Source organism: Microcaecilia unicolor, chromosome 14, assembly GCF_901765095.1.
Source record: "Microcaecilia unicolor chromosome 14, aMicUni1.1, whole genome shotgun sequence".
Lineage (NCBI taxonomy): Eukaryota > Metazoa > Chordata > Amphibia > Gymnophiona > Siphonopidae > Microcaecilia > Microcaecilia unicolor.
In genome coordinates, this window is record NC_044044.1 from 18,394,924 (window position 1) to 18,420,223 (window position 25,300).

General features: G+C 44.1%; 1 protein-coding gene across 2 annotated transcripts in view; it reads left to right on the forward strand.

The window, feature by feature from the left end:
* ARHGEF15 (Rho guanine nucleotide exchange factor 15) overlaps nucleotides 1-25,300 on the forward strand; it is a 61,211-nt gene that overhangs the window by 15,184 nt on the left and 20,727 nt on the right. For both annotated transcript variants that reach the window (XM_030187539.1, XM_030187540.1), the window contains 4 exons: nucleotides 10,347-10,413; nucleotides 16,122-16,177; nucleotides 16,685-16,941; nucleotides 18,405-18,565. In XM_030187539.1, coding sequence (XP_030043399.1) covers nucleotides 10,347-10,413; nucleotides 16,122-16,177; nucleotides 16,685-16,941; nucleotides 18,405-18,565 — 541 coding nt within the window. The remainder of the gene's footprint in view (nucleotides 1-10,346; nucleotides 10,414-16,121; nucleotides 16,178-16,684; nucleotides 16,942-18,404; nucleotides 18,566-25,300) is intronic.

Here is a 25,300-nt window from a genome sequence, read left to right on the forward strand (position 1 = left end):
GACTGGCAAAGGGGTTCTCCAGGACCGGACGTGGGACACACTGCCTTACTCCACGCTGAAAGCATCTGATGCCTCCCTGTGTGAATTTAAGTTGTCTTCTGATTTGCCACCCTTTTACTACTCCTATTTTCTTTGATAATATTACACGTGGAGTGTTTTTTTCGCCCCTTATTCTTTTTGGATATTTTCTCTGTTCTATAACATACCAAGTTTTCAGGTTTATTGAAGGTCTTCCTGTCCCACCCATCAATAGCAAGTCTTGAGCGGCTTATGTTCTAAGGAAAATGTATAGATAATATCGGGGGGGGGGGGGGGTAGAATTACATTATCTGATAGGACAGTGGGGTGGGGGAGTACAATGGGAATTCGCTCTGTGGGTTGGTCTCACATCCGATTTGTTCCGAAAGGAAGTCGAGTATAGGCATCTGAAAATAAGAATGTTTTAAGCAGTGGTGTAGCTACGTGGGCCCCTCCCCCAAATTTCTTCTGGGCCCCTGACTTTGCTGGCAGGGGTTCCCAACCCCCACCAGCTGAAGCCTTCATCCAGCGCTGGTCTCGGCACCACCATGTTGGCTGCCCTGCTCGCTCTTCCCCTCACGTCCTGCCCGCTCCTTTTAGTGAAACTGAGCATGCTCAATTTCACTAAAAGGAGCGGGCAGGACGTGAGGGGAGGAGCGAGCAGGGCAGGCAACGTGGCGGCGCCCAGACCCGGCGCTGGATGAAGGGTTGGGGACCCCCGCCAGCCAAGGTATTAAATTGCTGCGGGGAGCAGCCAGGCGGCGGCGGGATGGCAGACTACAATGTGCCCCCTCCACCTCGGCCTCTGGCCCCCTCCCGCCGCAAGGTCTAGCTACGCCCCTGGTTTTAAGATCAGTTTGATGGTCTGGCCTTTTGCAATAACCAAGGGAGTCATCTAAAAATTCAGTCTTTATTAGGAAACATCAAATGACACAGCAGCTGTGTTTTGGCACCTATGCGCCTGCCTCAGGAATCAGTCTTCAGTTGTTTTGCTTTTGCTACTGTCACACTGCTGCTCTTTACTTGCTCATGCACTTAAGCTGCTTTGTCGAGTCATTTGATTGTTTCCTAATAAAGACTGAGTTTTTAGACGTCTCCCTTGGTTATTGCAAAAGGCCGGACCATCCTACTCCCTTTTGCTGTACTACTTTGACGTAGGAATTGTGGGTTCCTCCACCTCCTGTGGTCGTTCCTTGTTTTAAGATCAGTTTTACATTTTTTTGAAGAGATGTTTGTAGTCTAAGATGTTGTGGGAGCAGGTTCCAGAGTTCTGGGCCTTGCACTGAAAAAAATCGAACTCTGTGTGGTGTGGTGTCTAGTACTTTCGCTAAAGGAAGGGGCGATGGGTCTGTTTTGATGTGAGGATATAAGCACTCTTGAGGGGCAGTAAGGGGTTAGGAGCCTAGAGAGGTAAGATGGTTCTCCTGCATGATGAATCTTGAAAGTTAGAAGCGTAAAATTGCGCGCTGAACGTCATAGAATTGGGGGTTTGTGTCTCTTCTTGTGTTGATAGTGTAATGCTGTTTGCAAAGAGTCCACTTTTTCTCGATAGTGTGCGAATACGCAAACCGCCGCACGTGTACTGTCCGTGAAGACTGCGCTCTGTTAATGACGTTGCCCCTGTAAAGACTAAGGGGGGTATGTTTAGTCAGTTGGGCGTTGGGATGATGTGCGCTAAGCGTGAGTACCATAAAGACAGTTCTGCGCATAATTCCTGGCGGAAGTCATTTTCACGCCTAACCTTAGGTGTGAACGTTTACACCTGCCAAAGGCTGATGTAAATGCTCAGACCTAACTTCTGTCGGGTGCAGAAGTGGAGGTATTCATAGCTGTGCGCCTAAATCTTGGGACCCAACCGTACCCCTCCTTTGGCCACGCCCCATTTGGAATTATGCACGAGAGAAATTAGGTGCTCAGTTTACAGAATAGGGGCATAAGTCAGTTGGATGCAGAACTGCCAATTAGTGGTTGCTAATGCCAATTATTGTCTTTATCTCCAATTAGCGCCAATTAGCTAATTATGTTATGTCTGTAATTGATCCTGGTCTATAACTGAGTGTATATTTGTGTACCCAACCGTAGGTGCCATTTATACAATTTAGAGGTTAGTGGCAGCCCTACCATTCGGCAGGCGGCACTCTTCCTGGAGCGTCATATACCCTCACACTGGCCGCTCTCTGGCATTTCCCCCTTCCTTCTTTAGTCACTTTCCCTGAGCCTACTTTTGTTTATTAAAAGTCAGCGGCAGCAGCGATTTCGTTTGGCTGCCCTGCCGCCGGCACCGGCCTCTTCTCTCTACTGCAGCCTGCCTCTGACATAATTTCCTGTTTCCTCAGAGGCGGGCCGCAGTAGAGAGAAGAGGCCGGTGCCGGCGGCAGGGCAGCCTATAGGAATCGCTGCCGCCACCTTTTGGAAAACAAAGGTAAGCTTGGGGTTGGAGAAGGAAGGAGGGAGGTGCCAGACCATGACCGGGAAGGGTGGCATTATCTCAGCCTCACCTCGGATTGCCTCTGGCCGCCCCTGTTGAGGGTAAATGGCCAGAAATCCACGAACAAGCTGAAAATTCCCATAAATGACACAGGGGAAGACATGAAAGAAACATTTTCTGGCTACCCATCTCTGTTGGCTGCAGCCTAACGATGTGACGGTTATTATGTAAGCATTACAATGTCCTAGCGTAACCCAGCTGGCAAAACTTCATCTGTAAGGAGTGGCATTCCTTCTCTGTTAGCTTTTCTTTTCTTTTTTTTTTTTTTTTAACTAGTTGCTAAATGAAAAAGAAAGTTCTCCCTGCGAGTGACTCAGGTCCTCAGAGCTGTGGAGACATTAGTGGTTATCCATGCTCAACGGTCCTACGCTAGACTTGTTTTCTGGTATGTGTTGATTGCCGTGGATTTCCCATACGACGATGTTCCAAAATAGGTAAAAAGCTGACAACTGAGGCTCTCGTCAACCTGTAGACCACTAATGAGGAAGCATGCAGCAGGGTAAGCCTGTGGCCGGCACGACACCAGGTTTTCATCTAGTCCTCTAAGCTTATTGTATTTCAGGGTCTTATTTAAAAGAAAATTGTTTGCTTTTTTTTTTTTTTTTTTTTTTTGGACAAGCACTGTAATGATGTTCACTCTTATCACTGAAAACCAATTTAAGGGCTGTCCTGATGACCCACTGGCAGCAATCTTGCATTTGATTCCTGGACATTAGATTGGCAGGGCAGGGGGGGGGGTCTCAATCTTGCATTTGATTCCTGGACATTAGATTGGCAGGGCAGGGGGGGGGGTCTCAATCTTGCATTAGATTGGCAGGGCAGGGGGGGGTCTCAATCTTGCATTTGATTCCTGGGCATTAGATTGGCAGGGCAGGGGGTCTCAATCTTGCATTTGATTCCTGGACATTAGATTGGCAGGGCAGGGGGGGGGGGTCTCAATCTTGCATTTGATTCCTGGGCATTAGATTGGCAGGGCAGGGGGGGGTCTCAATCTTGCATTTGATTCCTGGACATTAGATTGGCAGGGCAGGGGGGGGGGTCTCAATCTTGCATTTGATTCCTGGACATTAGATTGGCAGGGCAGGGGGGGGTCTCAATCTTGCATTTGATTCCTGGACATTAGATTGGCAGGGCAGGGGGTCTCAATCTTGCATTTTTTTTTTTTTAGTTACATTTGTACCCCGTGCGTTCCCACTCATGGCAGGCTCAATTTGATTCCTGGACATTAGATTGGCAGGGCAGGGGGGGGTCTCAATCTTGCATTTGATTCCTGGACATTAGATTGGCAGGGCAGGGGGGGTCTCAATCTTGCATTTGATTTCTGGACATTAGATTGGCAGGGCAGGGGGGGGGGGTCTCAATCTTGCATTTGATTCCTGGACATTAGATTGGCAGGGCAGGGGGGGGGTCTCAATCTTGCATTTGATTCCTGGACATTAGATTGGCAGGGCAGGGGGGGGTCTCAATCTTGCATTTGATTCCTGGACATTAGATTGGCAGGGCAGGGGGGGGGTCTCAATCTTGCATTTGATTCCTGGACATTAGATTGGCAGGGCAGGGGGGGGTCTCAATCTTGCATTTGATTCCTGGACATTAGATTGGCAGGGCGGGGGGGGGGGGGTCTCAATCTTGCATTTGATTCCTGGACATTAGATTGGCAGGGGGGGGGTCTCAATCTTGCATTTGATTCCTGGACATTAGATTGGCAGGGCAGGGGGGGGGTCTCAATTGTTATGTGAGGTCCAGACCCAAATGGACAGGTTCAAACTGGAGACACAGTAGATTGTAAGGGGAGGTATGGTACATGCCAGTAAGTACTGTTATATGATGGAGAGATAAGAAAGATGGGAAAAAGCTGATTTTATTTATTTATTTATTTATTGCACTTGTATATCCCACATTTTCCCACCTGTTTGCAGGCTCAATGTGGCTTACAAAGACCTGTTATGGTATCACCATTTCAGGGAACGAGAAATACAATTGGTGTTACAAAGATATCAAGGCTAACAAGTCGATCTAGTCAAGCAATTATGGAAAGAAGACAGTCGGAATAAGGGAGGAGTGGGGTTTTTTGTGGTTAGTTCTGGATTCTAGTGATAGGCTTTGTCTGAAGGTTTTCAGCGATTTTTGCGAAAGTTAGTTATTTCGTTAATCGTTTTCAATTGAGTTGGTAATGCATTCCACAGCTGTGTGCTCATGTAAGGTGTTATTTTCCCCCCTCTGTTTCTGTAATCCGGTCCTGCACTTGTTTTGAAACGGAGTTACCAATGATATTGTGTACACGACTTCCGATGTGCCTTTATGATGGACGATTGGGGTGCAATGTGTTTGAACAGGGACTTGGGTGTGCCTGGAAAGTTTGTACAGTACACAGAAGAGTTGTCATTTTTCTTTTAAAGGAGCTTTTCAGCATAGCTGTAAAATATTGCATGAGAGAAAAAAAAAAGAAGTTGGTTTATGGTCTGTGCCCTGAAAATGGCATGGACAAATCAAGGTCAGGTATACATATAAAGTAGCACATATGAGTTTATCTTGTTGGACGGACTGGATGGACCATACAGGTCTTTCTCTGCCGTCATCTTCTATGTTACTGTGTAGTAACAAGATTCAGAGAATGGTGTCCCCATGAGGAAAGGGATCAGTGCCAGGTCCACTTGTCTTCTGTCTTTATAAGTGACATGGTGAAAGCACGAGAAGGAGAACGTGAAAATCGGGGACAGACAGGATGAAGACAACTTAAAGATTCTGAAGGAATGGTGAAGAGTTCCAAATATGCTTTAACCCCCTTCCCCAAAAATGCTGTGTTCTGGAGACCACATCTACATAAGGACATCAAGACAAATCCCTCCTTTCCAGTACCCTTCTCCACCACTGCCAACTCCAGGCTCCGCCCTTTCTGCCTCGCCTCACCCCATGCTTGGAACAAACTCCCTGAGCCCATACGCCAGGCCCCCTCCCTGCCCATCTTCAGATCATTGCTCAAAGCCCACCTCGTCAATGTCGCCTTCGGCACCTAACCACCACTCCTCTACTCAAGAAATCTAGACTGCATCAACTTGACATTTCGTCCTTTAGATTGTAAGCTCCTCTGAGCAGGGACCATCCTTCTTTGTTGATTTGTACAGCACTGCGTAACCCTAGTAGCGCTCTAGAAATGTTAAGTAGTAGTAGTAGACATCAAAGGCTTGGATGGAAGTCACAGGAGGGCCATTACAGTGGTGCATGCTCTCTAATGTAAGCCGTGCCGGAAGAGAGTGAAAAACTTAAAACTGCAGAAAGAAGGAGAAGGGGGCATGTCTTGTATTTATTTACCGCCTTTTTGAAAAAATTCACTCTAGGCGGTGTACAGTAAGAATGGATCAAACCTAAGCAATAGACAATTACAGCAGTAAAAAGATTCAGATAATACAAAGTATGGCACAGTATACTACTTACAATGTCAACACAATACATAATAGAATATTTTAATAGGCAGCGTAGGGTGTAAGCAAAGGTGTAATATGTGGAGGGGCATTTTTGATATGACGTCTGAGTCCGATTTTGGACGTTTACTTAAAAACTGCCAAAAAATGCGGCATATAATGAGAAAACATTTATAGATGTTTTTTGCATGTTCCAAAATATTGACAATGAACGTATATAATGGAAACATCTTAACGTGCCACAGAAGACCGACTTGCGGTTTCCAACCGCCGTAGAATGTCCATCATGTGAATTGTTAAATAAACAAATATCTAGCGGGATTCATAAGGAAATATTTTGCAGGAAATAAGAAGCTTTAGGACAAGGGGGTCATCATATGAAGCTCAAGGAATACGAGAGAGTTTTTTTTTTTTTTTTTACTGAGAGGGTGGTAAACATCTGGAACAGGCCTTCCAGTGGAGATTGCGGTAGTCAAAACAGCGACAGAATTTAGTCATGCTTGGGACAGGCACAAAGGGGTGTATTCTATGAGTAGCACCTAAAAATTGGCACCAAAAGTTTAATGTGCTTAACATGATTCTATAAAAAGCACCTGTCTTTTTTTTTTTTTTTAAATAGAATCACGCTTAGGCATAAACTATGCATAACTGTAGGCGCTTGGCATTAGGCTTGCTATGGGCAGGGCTTAAATGCCAACGCCTTCAGTTAGACGCAGTTTGGCTATATTTTATATCAACGAGCATAACGTTTGGGAATGCTCCCAGAAACGCCCCTATCCATACCCCGAAATATGTACACTGGTTAGAATTTATGCACATATTGTTATAGAATATGATATGCGCATAAATTCTAATTATTGCTGATAACTGGTTATCACCCAATTATACTACTACTACGTATCATTTCTGTAGGCCTACTAGACGTACACAACACCGTGTACTTGAACATGAAGAGACAATCCCTGCTCGACAGAGCTTACAATCTAATTAGGACAGACAAACAGGACAAATAAGAGATAAGGAGAAAGAGTAGCAAGATTCCGGAATCCCAAAGACTACTACTACTTATCATTTCTATAGCGCTACTAGACGTATGCAGCGCTGTACACTTGAACATGAAGAGAGAGTCCTGGCTTAACAGCGCTTACAATCTAATCAGGACAGACAAACAGGACAAATAATTATCAGCGCTGATTGGTTATGCGTGTTAAATTGGGCATGTTCCCAGTTTATCATGTGTAACTCTTAGCGCCATATATAGAATCTAGCCCAAAGCAGGTAATTCTTAAAAAGGTCCCCTAAAGTTAGGCATCTAAAGTGTGCCCGCTAAGCACAAATTATACAGTGACAATTAGTCATAATTACCATTACACTAGTATTCTGTAAGTCCGCCATTGCTTGCCTAACTTTAGACATGAGCAGCGATGTTAGCTCAATAGCTGGCATAAATGCTGACACCTGACTGCTAGTATTGTAGAACCTGTGCGAATAAGTGCTAGGTACGCCCCTGACCCATCCACGCCCCCCCCCCCCCTTATCAGTTGTGTGCTAAAGAAATTACGCACTACGGTTTTAGAATACAGTGTAAGGGCAGTTATATGTATAACTGGAAACGAGTGCCAGTTAGCGTCAATTGATAACTAAGTTACATGCATAATTGCAAACAAGTGCCAATTAGCGCCAATTAACACCAATTGATGCAGTATTGTGTAAACTGCATGGAATGGAAATGTAAGGTTACAGATTTAGGGGAAAGGGATCATAGTGGTGAGGTGAAAGAGGAAAAAGACCACAGATCCAGTAAGATCTGTTTGCAGCAAAGCAGTCAGATATCAAAAAGGCCTTCGTCTGCCGGGACCGTGCATTTGTCAGCAAGCGTTAGATTAATGTGCCTTGAAAAATAACAGTGTACGCAAAATCGATTTTATGTGCACTAACCTACCAATTAATGCAAGTTAAGTTGATTTGCATGTGTTGAGGTCTAATGTTTACAAATTTTTTTTTCTATTAAACTGAATGTGTGACATGAACCAATAAAAAAAATTCCTGAAAAATCCAAGAAAAATTCTCAAAACTTTACAAATGAAACACAATTTTTTCTTTTGGTGGTGAACCTCTTTTATTATCTACTGCTATCTTCTAGGTCAGAGGTTCTTAATCTTTTTTTGGTTCCCGCACCCCGTTCCTAAAACCATGTGTTCACTAGTGACTGACAGCTACATATGTCACGAACTGTTAGCTGCTAACATGTCACTGAAATTTCAGTAGTACATATTTATACTACTACTAACTGTCTTCACTCTGTCTAGAAAGGTTCAATACATTGCCTCACATCAAGACCCTTCTCCACACCTCTTTTGACCTCTTGTGGGGGGGGGGGGGGGGAGTGCGGGCATCACTGGTTAAGAACTGCTGTTCTACGTTTTTATGAGGGTAAAATGCTTCCTTTTGAGATGGGTATTACTTTGGCTTGCTGCCTAGGGGGACATGTCACATTGAAAATTCAGAAGCCGCCTGGACAGTCAGAGAAACCTCTCTTTGATGGTGACAAAGCAGTATAATTTTATGGTTTATCACCTATCGAGCTCTCCCTGTTTCTCACCTAACCCACTCCACCCTTTTCCTGTCAGACTGTCATTGGAATGCTTTTCTGTTTCACTTTTATAATCTGATATTTGTCAACATTTGCTTATTTCTGATCTGAAGAAGGGTTACCTTTGCAAGCTAATAAAAAAAAATGTATTAAGTTAGTCCAATAAAAAAGGTATCTTCTTATTTTCTTTCTATGTTTTGTTTTATTTCTGTTTTACCTTTAAAAGTAGACTAACACGGCTACCAGACCACTTTACTCTGGATTGTCCGACATACCTAGGTGACGGTCACCACCTAGTTGAATGAAATGTGGGCAGGTTTCTTTCTTTTTCTTGATGTCATGTTTAGATAAAAGGCAGCAGTACTAGGTAAGATTTTTGGGCACATTAGGCTTGTAAGATGTTGTTACTGCTTCCACTTTTGAAGTACTTGTACGATATTCCTCCCTTTTATCCCTCATCCATGTTTTCTGCATTATCTTTTTTTGTTGTTACATTTGTACCCCGCGCTTTCCCACTCATGGCAGGCTCAATGCGGCTTAGGTACTTATTTGTACCTGGGGCAATGGAGGGTTAAGTGACTTGCCCAGAGTCACAAGGAGCTGCCTGTGCCGGGAATTGAACTCAGTTCCTCAGTTCCCCAGGACCAAAGTCCACCACCATCTGACTTTTGGATTCTCCAACCACCTGTCTGTCCCATTTACGCTGGGTAATTGAGACTGTACTGTATTAGCATATTCACATGCTGGTCTGCAAATACCTGCTTGACTTACAAAGCATGGATTTGCAAGGGGGGGGGGGGGTGACACACAAAGGGAGGAGTGCAGGAGTAGCCTAGTGGTTAGTGCAGCAGCCTGAGAACCAGGTGAACTGGGTTCGATTCCCACTGCGGTTCCTTGTGGCTTTGAGCAAGTCACTTAACCCTCCATTGTCCGAAGTACAAAATAAGTACCTGTATGTAATGTGTAAACTGCTTTGATTGCAACCACAAAATGGCAGTATCAAATCCCATCCCATCTCCTTTCGGGCAGGAAATAGGCGGGGCTTCCACTTATGCACATAACTTACAGAATATTGCAAGTTATGTGTGTCCCTCCCACATTTACAAAAAGTCACAAAAAAGTGACGGAACAACCCCCCACCCCACACACACACACACACACAGAAACGTAGAGCGATGTCCAAGGGAGTAGGATAAATGGATGGCTTTCCACAAAAACCAGGGAATCAAAAAGTCTGTTGCACAAAATATTTATTGTTTATAAAAACGCTTCAAACATTCAAATACACTTTGAAGACTCAACACGGAGCCGCCTGCCTCTGGAGTTTGTAAAAGCGATTCTTGCAGGCAGCACCCGCAATTTTTTGAAGATTTCTATTTATGTGTTTGACTAGTTGATCACACATTGTTCACTACACTTCTACAGATTCCTGAGGCAGGTGGCTATGCCGAAACATGGCTCCATGTTGAGTCTTCAAAGTCCATTTGAATTGTTAAAGCGTTTTTATAACAAGAGATATTTTGTACAACAGACTTCTTGATTCCCTGTTTTTTTTTCTTGGAGGGAAGGGGGGGGGAAGCCATCCATTTACCCTACTCTTTTGGACATCCCTCCTGTATTTACACCAGGTCGGTGGCTGACATAATTGCCCCTACCCCAAATTTTAGGTGAGTATATACCGGGGTTAGTTAGCATTCTCCAAAGAACAGGCTCCTACCAGCCTCCCTGTTATTGAACGTCAAGATGTTTTTGCATTTCTGTTTAATACATCTTTCCCTTGACTCTGCTGATGATTCATGTTCTAATGGGTTTCTGTGTATTGCAGCTGCAAATGACATCAGCCCGAATAAAGAAATGTTGTCGGATTTGGATGGCGAGCACTCCGGTGAAAGGTCTGTCTTTCTGATTGTCAGCCTTCTTCCAACCCCAACTCAGTAACTTAAGTCAAACAGGGCAACCCCACTTGTGCAATTCTTACAGAAAATCACCCGGGCCGAGTTCGTACAGCTCACGTTTTAAAAGCACACACTTAACGTCTGAACTATGCACGGGAATAACAGAGGGGATGTGCAGTCCCTGTAGACTAAAATGAGGGCAGTATCCAGCTCACGATGAACTGTATGCAATGTCGGTGGCTGATTTTCTTTGAGGCTTGCCAAGGTATTAGTAAATCTATTTACCACACCCTTTTTTTTACTCTCATGTGGCTGGAGTGGTGGAATTATTTCTTGCCAAGTTGCTTCACTCCATTCACCCTCCCACTTCTACCATCTGGGTTGCACCGGTCTCGGCTTCTGCCTGAATTTTCTCTTGCTTAGGTTTTTGGTCTGCATACAGAGAACCTCCCTAGCCCTGGCTCAACCCTTTCCCCAGACAAGTCAGGACAGCACTGTGTTGAACAGAACATGTTTGGAAAAGGTCCTGGCTTTTGTTTCAGTTGGGCAAAATTCCACTGCTTTTTTTTTTCCTGTTGTTAGATACAGTCAAAAGTGTATTTTTTAAAAAATATATTCACTGTGGCCCACAGGGCAGATGTTTAAACATGCTAGAGCCCGGAGCAGAAATTTAGAAGGGGGCCCCCCAAAGCTGTATCTCTTTCAGATTTATGTCAGCAAATACTATTATAATATCTGTAGTTTTCTCCAATTCCAACCTTATTATTTTGAAAATAAGGACCATCTGAGGTGGACTTCCTTAAGAGGATTGTGTCTTTATATATATATATACAACTTGGTTATATATATATAAAGACACAATCCTCTTAAGGAAGTCCACCTCGGATATATATATAGGAAGTAGCTGACACACCCAGTTCTTCATTGGTCCATAGTATTTTAATTATTATTTATTTATAACATTTATATTCTATTACAAGCTTAACTTGCAGACTGAAATACAGAGATAAACTAAACACTTTGTAAAGAAATTTTTTTTTTTTTTTTTTAGAAAATTTACAACCAATCTCTTTCTTAGACCACTATTAGCAATTGAGGTAGGGAGAGACTACTAGATAAGGAGACCCCCCCCCCCCCAAAAAAAAAATACACAGAAACAACATTATAGGTAAGTGGCCTGGCCTGAATATTCCCACCCTATTCTTTTTTCTTAATCAGTTATTCCAACTATCATTCCATCAGTCTATTTGACCAGGTTTTTCATATCCAAAAATGTTCGAAGTTGTTCTGGTTCAAAGAAAACGTATTTATTGCCCAAGAACCGAATTACGCATTTAAACGGATAGGCCAGTAGAAATGTAGTTCCTAATGCCCTCGTTTCTTCCCTGAGATCTAGAAATAATTTCCTTCTGTCTTGCGTTGTCTTTGCCACGTCTGGAAAAATCCATATTCTATGACCACAAAAGGTTTTTAGTGAGTTCTTAAAGTATAGCTTTATTACTGAATTTAGATCCTGTTCAAATACAAACGATACTATTAAAGTCCATCATGTTGTTACTTTTGACAAAGATTCTTCGAGTAGAACAGAAATATCCTGAATTCCCGGCCCAAGATCCTGAACTTGAGGCAAACTCTCAGAGCCCAATGGCTCCTTTCCAGTTCGAGGAGATAATGGGAGGTAATATATTTTGTTGAATGGAGGGATAGTTGAAGAAGGATATTGAAGAATTTCTACTAGGTATTTTTTTTTTTTTTTAAAGAAATCCATCGCATTTATTCCTGTAGCCATAGGAAAATTCAGTACTCTTAAGTTTTAGACGCCTGTTGTAGGGGGAACAGATAAGAGCGACTTAACTGACGATTGGTGTTCTTGGGGAGGGGTGTAGGGATGAGAGAAGAGAGGAGAGATACAGCTCATCTCATCTGCCCGCAACCTTGGAGTCATCTTCGACTCCTCCCTCTCCTTCTCTGCGCATATCCAGCAGATAGCCAAGACCTGTCGCTTCTTCCTCTACAACATTAGCAAAATTCGCCCTTTCCTCTCTTAGCATACCATCCGAACTCTCATCCACTCTCTCATTACCTCTCGCCTTGACTACTGCAACCTACTCCTCACTGGCCTCCCACTTAGCCATCTATCCCCCCTTCAGTCCGTTCAGAACTCGGCTGCACGTCTTATCTTCCGCCTGGACCGATATACTCACATCACCCCTCTCCTCAAGTCACTTCACTGGCTTCTGATCAAGTACCGCATACAGTTCAAGCTTCTCCTACTAACCTACAAATGCACTCGATCTGCTGCCCCTCCTTACCTCTCTACCCTCATGTCCCCTTACGTTCCTACCCGTAACCTCCGCTCTCAAGACAAATCCCTCCTCTCAGTACCCTTCTCCACCACCGCCAACTCCAGGCTCCGCCCTTTCTGCCTCGCCTCACCCCATGCTTGGAATAAACTCCCTGAGCCCATACGCCAGGCCCCCTCCCTGCCCATCTTCAAATCCTTGCTCAAAGCCCACCTCTTCAATGTCGCCTTCGGCACCTAACCACCAGACCTCTTTCAAGAAATCTAGACTGCCCCAACTTGACATTTCGTCCTTTAGATTGTAAGCTCCTTTGAGCAGGGACTGTCCTTTTTTGTTAAACTGTACAGCGCTGCGTAACCCTAGTAGCGCTCTAGAAATGTTAAGTAGTAGTAGGAGAGATACAGCTGAAGAATAAATGCACGTTGTAACCAAGCGCCTCTCTTGTGCAGCCAAGGATAGAACAATCTCCTCCAGCCACAGGCTCCCGGCACAATGAAGAAATAGATGTCCACCAGTAACTTCAATCTTAAGAACTTTTATTCCACGAAGGTTTCTAGTACACAGTTCCAACAGCAGCATAGCTCATACCAGGATTCAATACAGGCTTATAGTCAGCTCCAGTCTGGGCTCTTTATCCAGTGCACAATAAACAGTAATTCAATTCCCAAGACAAATAGTTCTTTCAGTTCATCATCACAGTTCAGTCACCCAGCAGCATTTTCTACCTTCTATCCTCTTTACATTCAGGAGAGTTCAATATTTTAGGGACTCCTTCTACCCAAGGGTTTTCCCCTGCATCAGCTTCACAATGAATTCAATACTTTTGGGACTTCCTCTCACCCAAGGAATCTCAGCCTGCTTCAGTACTTTAGGGACCTCCCTGCCCAAGGGTTTTCAGCCTGCAACTGCTTCTCTCCTTCTGCTTCTCTCTCCTGAACTGAACTGAACTCCTTCCCACCTGCCTAATCAATCCCTGGCTTCAGCTACCACCACCAATCATTCTCCTTCCATTAGCTTACTCACAACCAAACCAGCTGAGTTAAGCATTAGACTAATGAGGAGCTCCTGCCCACAGGGTTTCCTATCTCTCTTTCCCCCTAGTGGCAGCCAATCTACACCTCCTGTTAGCTTACACCCATGTCCTCCCTTATTGCAGCTAGGAGTCCAGTCCGGGTTTTCTATCTCACCCCCTGGCTCCTTGCCTGCAATGCCTTCTGGGACTTGTAGTTCAGACTGAAACTGTCTTAACTCAACTATCCTGGATGTGACTTTATCACAACGTGGAAGTCAGTAAGAGGAGTTTGAACTATATATATATATATATATATACACACACACACACAGAAACGGATAGGGAGCAAGTGAAGTGACTTGAGGAGAGGGTTATGTGAGTGGAGCGACACTGGCAGAATAGAAGTCGTGCAGCAGAAGTTTGAATAGATTGAAGAGGGGAGAGATGGTTTAGTGGGGAGCAAGTTACAGTAATCTAATTGAGAGGTGATATGAGTGTAGATAAGGGTTTGGTCAGCATGCTCAGAAAGGAAGGGATGAATTTTGCTGGTGATACAGAGAAAGAGCTGTGCTCCAGCCCTGCTCAAACTGCACATCTGGGAATCATATACTTGGTGCTTTTTTTTGTAGGAAAAAGGTGCCAGAACTCATACAGTGCCAACCTTAAGGGCGGAGTCACTATGGCTCCACCCCTATGGTAGCCACGCCTCCACAGTAACCACACCCATTTTACCAGTCATGGAGCATATAAAAAGGTATCATTGAAAATAGTACACGTCCCTAGGCCCAACAAAAGAACCCTTAAGACTGACCATAAACTAATAAAATGTGTTAGCAAAGCATCAGCTGAAACCCCCCCCAAAACCAGACTCTGGCATGCAGGATACCAGAAAAAAATTCCCCTTACTATAAAAATAGCAGACATAAATATCAAATATTTCATTCACTACATTGCAAATTAACAACTACAAACCAAACAAGCAAACAACAACAACAAAAAAATAGCACGGCTACCACACTACTTTATCCTAAAATAAAATTCTTTTTTTTTTCTACCTTTACTGTACCTTCTCCCATGGAAAATCCTGGTGCCTTTAGAATTGGTTTTCACATTGTGGTTCCTTTACCTAAGGACGAGGAAGTAGGGACGGACCAATAAAATGAGTCATGGGACCTTGGAATACATAAACCAGCCGATATTCAAAACGATTTAACCACTGGTAATGGCCACCGACTGCTTAAATCGCTTGTTCCCGTCTATCCGGTCATTTTCAGCGGCACTTAAACCAGTTTATCTTCGCTGAGAATGACTGGTTAGCACTGAATTTGGGCATTCCGGGGTGGAGTCAGGTTCAGGTCCTCGCTGTGTAAGGAAACCGCTTAAATCGGGCCGCAGAAATAGCAGTCCTGTTTTTAAGTGGTTCGGCTTAGGTGGACAAGGGTTGAATATTGACTTCGCCAAGGCTGTGTGTTAACCGACTCAAAAGATGAACAAAAACAGATATTCAGCGCTGAAGCGCAGACAGGGCCCAGCATTGAATATCCAGGAATTACACTGATGCTGGCTGAATATCGGGGGGGGGGGGGGGGGGGGGAGTATATTATGATAAAATAAGACTAGGTCTACATAAAATAAATCTCCAAAAAGATGGTAGAAATTTGGGGGATTTGCTTTTTATGCAGACCTATGGTCTCTTTTTTTTAACTTTTTTTTAGTTTTATCAGTTCTTACTCCAAGGTTCCGTGACTCTCATTTTATGCGTCCACTGACCATTCTAGCAACTGGGCAGTGCCTGAGAGCCCAGAGGCTCTGCCCGGTTGCCCACCGCCGCCCACTACAGCCTCCCAGCTCCAGTGGGTCCTCCCTGGCCTACCTTGAAGGGCGGTGGTGGCTTCTGCGGGGGCAGGAAAGAATCCCAGTCTTTCCTGCCCAATGCTGCTAGTCTGCCTGGCACCGCCATGTTTTAAAAATGGCTGCTGAGACCCGCGAGACTACGGTGGGAAGACTCGGCAGCCATTTTGAAAACACGGCGGCACCGAGCACAGTGGCAACAGTGGGATTCTTTCCTGCCCCTGAAGAAGCCACTAGACCACCAGGGCCCTTCAAGGGAGGGCCCACTTTGGCTCAGGGGTCTGTAGTGTGCGGGAGGGGATGGCAAGCAGTGACCAGGAGGGGCCCCAGTGACCTTTACTGCCCAGGGGCCCCTGATCACGGTCAGTCTGCCCCTGGTTCACCCCTGCTTTGTTGTCCTTTGGCATTCCTTTCATAAGGAACCTTTTTTTTTTCATTTTTGTTTTCCTCCACCTAAGGACGTTTGCTGTGCTTTTAAGGCTCCACCTTGAGTTCAGGAATTTATATACATCTTTTTGTCTCTATGCCTCTTATTCCAGCTCTTCCAGCATTACATCTCCGAAGCTGATTGACTGGGAGTCACGCCTTCAAGATGGTAAACTTTACTTTATCGATGTGTTATAGCCTTGAGTGCCTTAACGATATTAAACGTTTAAGGGGCCGATATACAGACCGCGGGAGATAGCCGGGCTAACTCTCATGGTCCGCGGCAATGCCAGATATTCAATGCCGGGCCGTTTCTGGTGATCGGCATCGAATATCCAGTTTATTTTTGGCCGGTTTGAACTTGAACTGGCCAAGCCAATATTCAGCGCCGGCCAGTCAAGTTCAGACCAGCCAAAAATATATTCCAGATTTGCGCCAAACTCACACTGAAAATCGGCGGCTAGCCAGTTATATCGGGCAATAGAACCAGCTATCTGCTCGGCGTTAACTGAATTTTCAGTGGGTCGTGGTTAGGTACCATTTAACTGGCCAGGTGCCGTTCCTGTCTGGTTAAATGGTTTTGAATATGGGGGGAGGGAGAGTGCTAGATAGGAAATGAGCTGCTGAGGATTTTGTTTGGTGATGGGAAGTTTCTCTTCCTTTTTTTAACTTTCAGAGCCGCTCTATCAGACCTACCGCCTGACTGTCATCCGTAAGGAAATCAAGCGCCAGACCGTGCCACGAAATAACAGCATCACCAGCTTTGACTGCCCTTCTGGAAGCCCGCCGTCGCTGTCAGAGTATGGTGGGAGCTCGCCCAGGCAGAGCCGAAGGTCGGTGACCCCACAAAACACCCTGTGGCAGGAGCTGCCGGCAGTGCGCGAGAGCGGAATTCTGGAGAAAATGAGCACGGAGCAGCGCAAAATGCAGGAGGTGAAGTTAAATTTTTCCCTAAAGGGCATTATAGCCCTAATGCACACTTAACACATGAAAAAACAGGCTACCGCAAAACGTGTTAGTGTTTTTTGTGGAAATTTGAATGTTAACACATGGGTTAGCGCACGCTAGGTATTTTTTGCAAATATTTTTTTGACAGGGCATGTCATGGGTATTGCGTTCAATTCTGGTCGCCGTATCTCGAAAAAGATATTAGTGGAATTAGAAAAGGTTCAAAGAAGAACAACCAAAATGATAAAGGGGATGGAACTCCTTTCGTATGAGGAAAGGCTAAAGTGGTTTCAGCTCTTCAGCTTGGAAAAGACAACTGGGGGGGGGGGGGGGATATGATTGAGGTCTATAAAATCTTGAGTGGCGTAGAATGAGTAAAAGTGAATTGATTTTTCACTCTTTCAAAAAGTACAAAGACCAGGGGACAGTCAATGAAATTATATGGAAATACTTTTAAAACAAATAGGAGGAAATATTTGTTCACTCAAAGAATAGTTGAGCTCTGGAACATGTTGCCAGAGGATGTGGTAAGGGCGGTTAGCGTATCTGGGTTTAAAAAAAGGTTCGGACAGGTTCCTGGAGGAAAAGTCCATAGTCTGCTATTGAAACAGACATGGGGGAAGCCACTGCTTGTCCCGGGATTGGTAGCATGGAATGTTGCCAGCATCCTGTTTCCAACAGTGGCCAATCCAGGTCACAAATACCTGGCAAGATCCCAAAAAAGTACAAAACATTTTATACTGCTTATCCCAGAAATAGTGGATTTTCCCCAAGTCCATGTAATAACGGTCTATGGACTTTTCCTTTAGGAAGCCGTCCAAACCTTTTTTAAACTCTGCTAAGCTCACTGCCTTTACCACATTCTCTGGCAACAAATTCCAGAGTTTAATTACACATTGAGTGAAGAAACATTTTCTCCGATTCGTTTTAAATTTACTACATTGTAGCTTCATTGCATGCCCCCTAGTCCTAGTATTTTTGGAAAGCGTGAACAGATGCTTCACGTCTACCCGTTCAACTCCACTCGTTATTTTATAGACCTCTATCATATCTCCCCTCAGCCGCCTTTTCTCCAAGCTGAAGAGCCCTAGCTGCTTTAGCCTTTCCTCATAGGGAAGTTGTCCCACCCCCTTTATCATTTTTGTCGCCCTTCTGAGCACCTTTTCTAATTCCACTATATCTTTTTTGAGATACGGCGACCAGAATTGAACACAATATTCGAGGTGCGGTCGCACCATGGAGCGATACACATCAAAATACGTAAACTCACACTTTATCAATAAGGAAAGAATCGTAAATATATAAAGAATTCCATAATAAAGCATAATAATAAGTACTAGTGGTATATCAAGTGAGTGGAAATTAATTTTCATTATTTATTTATTCACACAAGGTAGTAGAATTCTTCTGTTGTGACCGTTTTTATTTCTTCAAATGTTCGTTTGCAGAGCATGTTTGAAGTCCTCACCTCGGAAGCCTCGTACCTGAGGTCCCTCACGCTCCTGATAGAGCACTTCATGAATTCTCGTGAACTGGATGAAACGATGATCATTCGAGAGAAGAGAATCCTCTTCTCCAACATCCTCAAGGTTAAAGAAATTAGTGAAAAGTAAGATAGCACCCTCGTACCTATTAGGGATCTCAAAGGAGCTTCACCAGTTACTGTGAATTCTAGTGCACCACTGATAGGGTTTATTCTGGCACACAATTAGATCCAAATGGATCTCTCTATGGGGCCCTTTTACAAAGTAACGTGGAGGGGCATAATCGAATGGGGGCGCCCATCTCTAAGGGCGGCTATCTCCGGGGACGGCCCCGGAAGCGGTGGAGCTCAACCGTATTATCGAACAAGATGGGCGGCCATCTTTCATTTCGATAATACGGTCGGGGCCGGCCAAATCTCAACATTTAGGTCAACCTTAGAGATGGTCGACCTAAATGTTGAGATCGCCAGACTTAGAGATGGCCAGCCTCGGTTTTCGCCGATAATGGAAACTGAGGCCGGCCATCTCAAATGCCTTGGGACCGGAGCGTGGATAGAAGGGTCCGCCTCTCTCCAGTAGCGCACCGCATGTTTCTGGGGAATCTGGTGCTAAATCATTCCATAGACCTGATTCTGGGTCAGGGTTTCGTACATAGAAGAGCAGCTACCTCGCTGCGATCTATTGAAAATCATATGAGTAAGAGTCAAAATCTTAAATTTAATTGTAATGTTGCTGAGACAGAAGGGGGGCGACATCAAATTTCTGAGCTCATCATAAAAGTCAAATGACTGTATTCTGGACTGATTGAAATCTTTTCAAGTTAAGCTGGGTGTGATGCCCACTAGATCACATTACAGTAGTCAAGTCAAGAAATCAGTTGAGCATGAAGAAGACAGTGTAAGGGTGAATTGTCGAAATGGCTTCAGAAGGGGCATATTTGGCAGAGGTTAAAGAAGCCACAACACTAGACATTTTGCACAGTAAATAAAAGTTGGTAGTAATTCCCAGATATCCAGAGGAGTCTACTATCGATACTGGGATACCAACTAGCAAAGGACAAAGAGGACAGCCTGAAATACAGCAAGCAATGGGTATATCTGAGTTGATGCTACATTTTGCAGTATCTGAAACTTCTTCAAAATCCTACCAGGGGCCAATTTCTTTAGAGGTCACCAAAAGTTAGGTGCCGGGAAGCTGTGCACTAAGTTCAAATTCGATGCCAGCAATTATGCTCATTATGGGTTAGCTTGGGAGTCCTTATTGCCACCTCAGTGGGTGTTGGTTAGTTCTCCCCCTCGCATGGCCACGCAGTAAGAGCACTCTTACTGCATGGCCATGGTTATTCTCAGTCTTTTTTTTACCTGCTGCGCTAAAAAGGGCCGCAGCGTGCGGCGAAAATGGCCCCCGCCACTAATGCAAGGCAAATTTTACCGCAGCTTGGTAAAAGGACCCCTTAAGTTCTGGGCTGGTCTGTCCAAACCCCTCCCATGTCCATGCTCAGTCTTTTGCAGCCACAAGGGCATGCTTAGTCCCTGATTCAGCATAAAATCTGGCCTGACCCACGTCCATCTTATTTATTTATTTAGATTTTGCTCACACCTTTTTCAGTAGTAGCTCAAGGTGAGTTACGTTCAGGTACTCTGGATATTTCTCTGTCTCACAATCTAAGTTTGTACCTGAGGCAATGGAGGGTTAAGTGACTTGCCCAAGATCACAAGGAGCAGCAGTGGGATTTGAACCGGCCACCTCTGGATTGCAAGACCGGTGCTCTAACCACTAGGCCACTCCTCCACTCCAATCTTATTATTAGATTCCAAGACTTGACTAATCTGGTTATCCACTGACTTTTCTACTGCCTTCTTTAGATAAGGAAAGGTGGTAGCTGCTACAGCATAAACAAGGGTCCTGTTTCCCACCTTTTCAATTGATTGCCTAAGTCCTGAATTCCAACCAAAGTCTCCCTCCTAACATTTCTTTAACAGTCTAGATGGAACAAAGTCCAGCCCAAAGTAGAATCGAAATCAGCCGAGATCAACAACAATATCAAGCTGTCAGGTGTGTGACAGAATCAAGAGGAGATTTTGTTGGGTGGATCTTACATAGTAACAGACCCATATTGTCTATCCAATTTGCCCAACAAGATAAACTCATACCATAAGGTATGATGTGATACTACATACGATGCATACACTTGATCTTGATTTGTCCTTGCAGTTTTCAGGGCACAGACCGTAGGAGTCTGCCCAGCACTGGCCTTGTCGTCCAACTACTGAAGCTGAATTTGTCCAGTCATGATCAGGGCACAGACTGCACAAGTCTGGCCAGGACTGGCTTTGCTTCTCAGTTACTGGTGTTGCCATCTGATCACTGCTAAGCTTGTTTGGTTCCACACCTTCCGTACAGGATTCCTTTGTGTTTATCCGACACATTTTTGACTTCTGTTGTCGTTTTCGTCTCTACCACCTCCCACAGGAGGGCATTCCAGGTATCTACCACCCTCTTTATGCAGCCTAGCATCATTCTGGCCATGGCCACCGCCTTGTCGTATTGTTTCGTCAACTTGAGATCCTCTTGACACCATCACCCCAAGGTCCCTCTCCTGAGCTGTACTTATCAATCTCTCTCCTCCTATCTGGTACATCTCCTTTGGATTTCTGCACCCCAAGTGCATCGCTCTGCACTTCTTCGCATTAAGATTTAACTGCCAGACTTTTGACCATCTTTTGATTTTTGGAGATCTCTTCTCATGGTTTCTTCTGCCTCCGGGGTATCCACTCTATTGGCTATCTTTGTGTCATCCGCAAAGAGGCAAACCTTTCCTTCAGCAATGTCTCTAACAAATATATTAGACAGAATTGGCCCCAGTACCAACCCCTGAGGCACTCCACTACTCACCTTCCTTTCCTCTGAGCGAATTCCGTTTACTACCAACCTGTGTTGCTTGTCGGTCAACCAGTTTCCAATCCAGTTCACCACTTTGAGTCCTAAGTTCAGCCCTGTCAGCTTATTCGTGAATCTTCTGTGAGGAACCGTATCAAAGGCTTTGCTGAAACCCAAGTAAATTACAACTAGCACATGTCCTTTACCCAGTTCTTTGGTCACCCAGTCAAAGAAATCATCAGATTTGTTTGGCAGGATTTTTCTGTGGTAAAGTGATGTTTCCTTGGATCGTGCAAGCCATTGGATTCTAGAAAGCTAACTGTCTTTTCCTTCAGGAGCAACTCCATTATTTTTCCTACCACCAACATGAGACTTACCAGCTGGTAGTTTCCTGCTTCTTCCCTGGACCCAGTTTTGTGAAGAAGGACCACATCTGCTCGTCTCCAATCCCATGGAACCTCCCATGGAACCTCTCCCATTGTAATGATCTATTAAATAAATCCTTAAGAGGTCACGCTGGGATTTCTCTGAGCTCCCTCAGTATCCTGAGATGTATCCCATCTATTCCTGCTTTATTCTCTGAGGGGAGATATGATAGAGGTCCATAAAATAATGAGTGGAGTGGAATGAGTAGACATGAATCGCTTGTTTACTCTTTCAAAAAAATACTAGGACTAGGGGGCACGCAATGAAGCTACAAAGTAGTCAGTTTAAAATGAATCAGAGAAAATATTTCTTCACTCAGCCTGTAATTAAACTCTGGAATTCGTTGCCAGAGAATGTGGTAAAAGCAGTTAGCTTAGCGGGGTTTAAAAAAGGTTTGGCTAGCTTCCTTAAAGAAAAGTCCATAAGCCATTATTAAAATGGACTTGGGGAAAATCCACTGCTTATTTCTGGGATATGCAGTATAAAATATACTGTACTGTTTTGGGATCTTGCCAGGTGCTTGTGACCTGGATTGGCCACTGTTGGAAACAGGATACTAGGCTTGATGGACCTTCGATCTGTCCCAGTATGGCAACACTTATGTACTCGGTGGCAGTGTTGGTGGTAAATTGGCTGGGAATTGGGTAGTCCTGGATGCTTCCTTAATTGCTGCCAGTTCCTCCTTGAGTTTGTTGATGTCATCTTTCATAGTTGATATTTGGAGTCAGATGGGGCAAACTCTTAATGACTGAGCTGAGAGTATGGGATAAGCAGTGGCAGCCCTACCATTAGACCACCTGAGGTGGGGGCCTCGGGCGGCATGCTCCAGGGAGCAGCACTCTTCCCTTCCCCCCTCAACCCTCTTCCCTACATTTATCTTATTTCTTTAATATCCAAAAGGTGACAGTGATAGCGATTCCCATAGGTTGCCCTGCCTCCTGCACCGGCCTCTTTTCTCTACTGCAGCCCACCTCTTGATGTAACTTCCTGTTTCCTCAGAGGTGGGACGTACAGTAGGATGAAAAGGTGATGTTTTGAAGAGCTTTTTGAAGGCAGACAAGGTAGGCGGTTCCTGATGTGTAATGGAGATTCATTTCATGATTTGGGATCGAGATAATGGAAGGCCATATGACAGGAGGAGGTCAGGTGGAGTTCTGACAGTGGCCGCAAAGAGAGAAGATTTTGATCAGCAGAGCCAAGGAAATGGAGGGGAGGGTAAGGTTTGAGGAGCTTATTGAGATAAGCGGAAGTGGATGGCAAACATGATTTATAAACCATGGCAAGGAGTGTGCAGTAAGAGGAAGCCAATGTTCAGCTTTGAGAAGAGGAGTGACGTGGTCATAGCAGTTGTGCATTGTGAAGACGTTTAACAGCTGTAGATTGAATGAGCTGTAGACGCTTGTAAAGAGTAGAGGGAGATGCCAGCAGTAATTTAAATGTGATGTAACCAGAGCATGGATGAGTGGGCAAAGAAGAAAGATCGGGAGAAAGGAATGGACTTGAACAAATACGAGGGAGAGAGAAAAAAAGAGGCCCGAATGACTGAGTTAATGTGAGGTTTACTTTGAACGTAAACTTGTCGACTATGACACCGAGGCCCAGATGCATCAACCATACGTAAAAAAAAAATCTAAAACGTAAAAGTCCTTACCGAATTTGAAAAAACGAAGAATGTACAAAAAAAAAAAACCCATCAGAAATGTTCGTTGCGGTATTCAAAAGTCGGATGCATGAAAGTTTCGTAGCGGAGTAGGAAACGCATGCGCACATGCTCATTCGGAAAGCACTCGGTATCGGCGTAGCTAATGTGCGCCCGTGATGTCATTGGCTCACAGTTTTTGGTTTTTTTTTTTTTTTTACATTACGGTTTTTCCTAGCCTGCGCAGCCCCAACGAGAGGTACAGACCTCTCGTTAGATTTTCCGGAGTTTTGCTACGTTAAGGCAATTGGAAAAGGTTAGTGCATCTCGTTACAATAGGGTTTCTACACGAATCACTCATCTGCATTCCGTTTTCGTTAGCTGCTTCCGTGTTGGAAAAAGCCCTTTAATGCATGTCATGGTTTAAAACTTGTTCCTTAAAGGGTTGTAAAAGAGTCGTTAAAGTTTAGTGCATGTGGCCCCAAGAGTTTTAATGGAATCTTTGTAGGGGAGGGTTTGGTTCTCGACAGTTGGAGGGGGAGGGAGGGAGAAGGGAAGCAAATGGACTCACATTTTGTAGGATTGAGAAAGAGGAGATCTGATCTGAGCCAAGAGGAAACTTGCTGCGAACAATTGTTGAGAATGGAAATAGGACTGTGATGGATCTGTAATGCGTAAGAAGTTAGATCCACTGCCACTTAACTTTCCCCAAGCAGTTTGTCAACTGTTCCGTTAGTCATATGCATCTTTCCTTAAAGCCAGGCCAGTCTACAGGCTCCTATAGTTAAGGGTCAAAAATATCGTAGGCAGATTGCATAAAATGTTTACCACATTTGTTTCCTGCAGATAAGCAAAATGACTTTCTTGGTTTATTATCTGTGTAGAGGAAGTAAGGATATTTTTGTAGCTCTTTTATAACAGTGTACATAACTTTCCTGCCAAAGAGAGCTAGTGTTTGCAAACCTTTTCCTGGAGGAACTGATGAATGAGTCCTTGACTTTTTAAATTTTTTTTTTTTGTTGAGTGGGATTCTATTACTACTGGTATAATTGAACCTTCTCAAACCCAGGAGTTATTTGTAGTTTGTGTTTTGCACCTATCATTGGGGCGGAAATAAGGGGTTCTCCTATAATTTCATTTGTAGATTTTATTTTTTGTACTATATGTTAGGAAAATTAAGATACTTTCATAGACCCAGCATAGGATCTCTAGATTTTCTTCCTCAAAGTCTTAAGGGAACAGCTTTTGCATTGTATTAAGGTAATCCATAGAAGTAAAACAAAATAAAACATGGAAAAGAAAATAAGATACCTTTTTTTATTGGACATAACTTAATACATTTCTTGATTAGCTTTTGAAGGTTGCCCTTCTCCGTCAGATCGGAAATAAGCAAATGTTGGTAGATGACAGTATATATGAGTGAAACATCAAAGCATTTCAGTGACAGTCTAACAGGATGGGGGTGGATAGGTGACAGGAGGGTGTCAAAGCAGTACAATTTTATGGTTTATAATGGGCTAGAAAACCCAGATTTTTAAGTCCTGTCTGGAGGGGGGCAAAATATTGAATCATTCTGACTTCAAAGGTCTTACGTTCCTGTATTGTTTTAAAGTTCCCTTTCAGAATTCTTACCATGAAGTCACTGGTACAGTGTTCTGGTTTTGTAAAGTGCTGCCCCACAGGCATGACATCTTTATTGGTACTGGCATTTTTCATATGGTGTCTATGTAAATTAAATCTCTTCTTTAGCATCTGACTTGTTTCTCCAATGTAGCAGCCTTCGTTGCATTTTTTACACTGAATGATATATACCACATTGGAAGATGAGCACGTGAAAGATTCCTTAATGTTGAATATTTTTCCTTTGTGAATGACCGTGGGGTCCTGTGAAATATTCTGCTTTTAACCGAAAGAC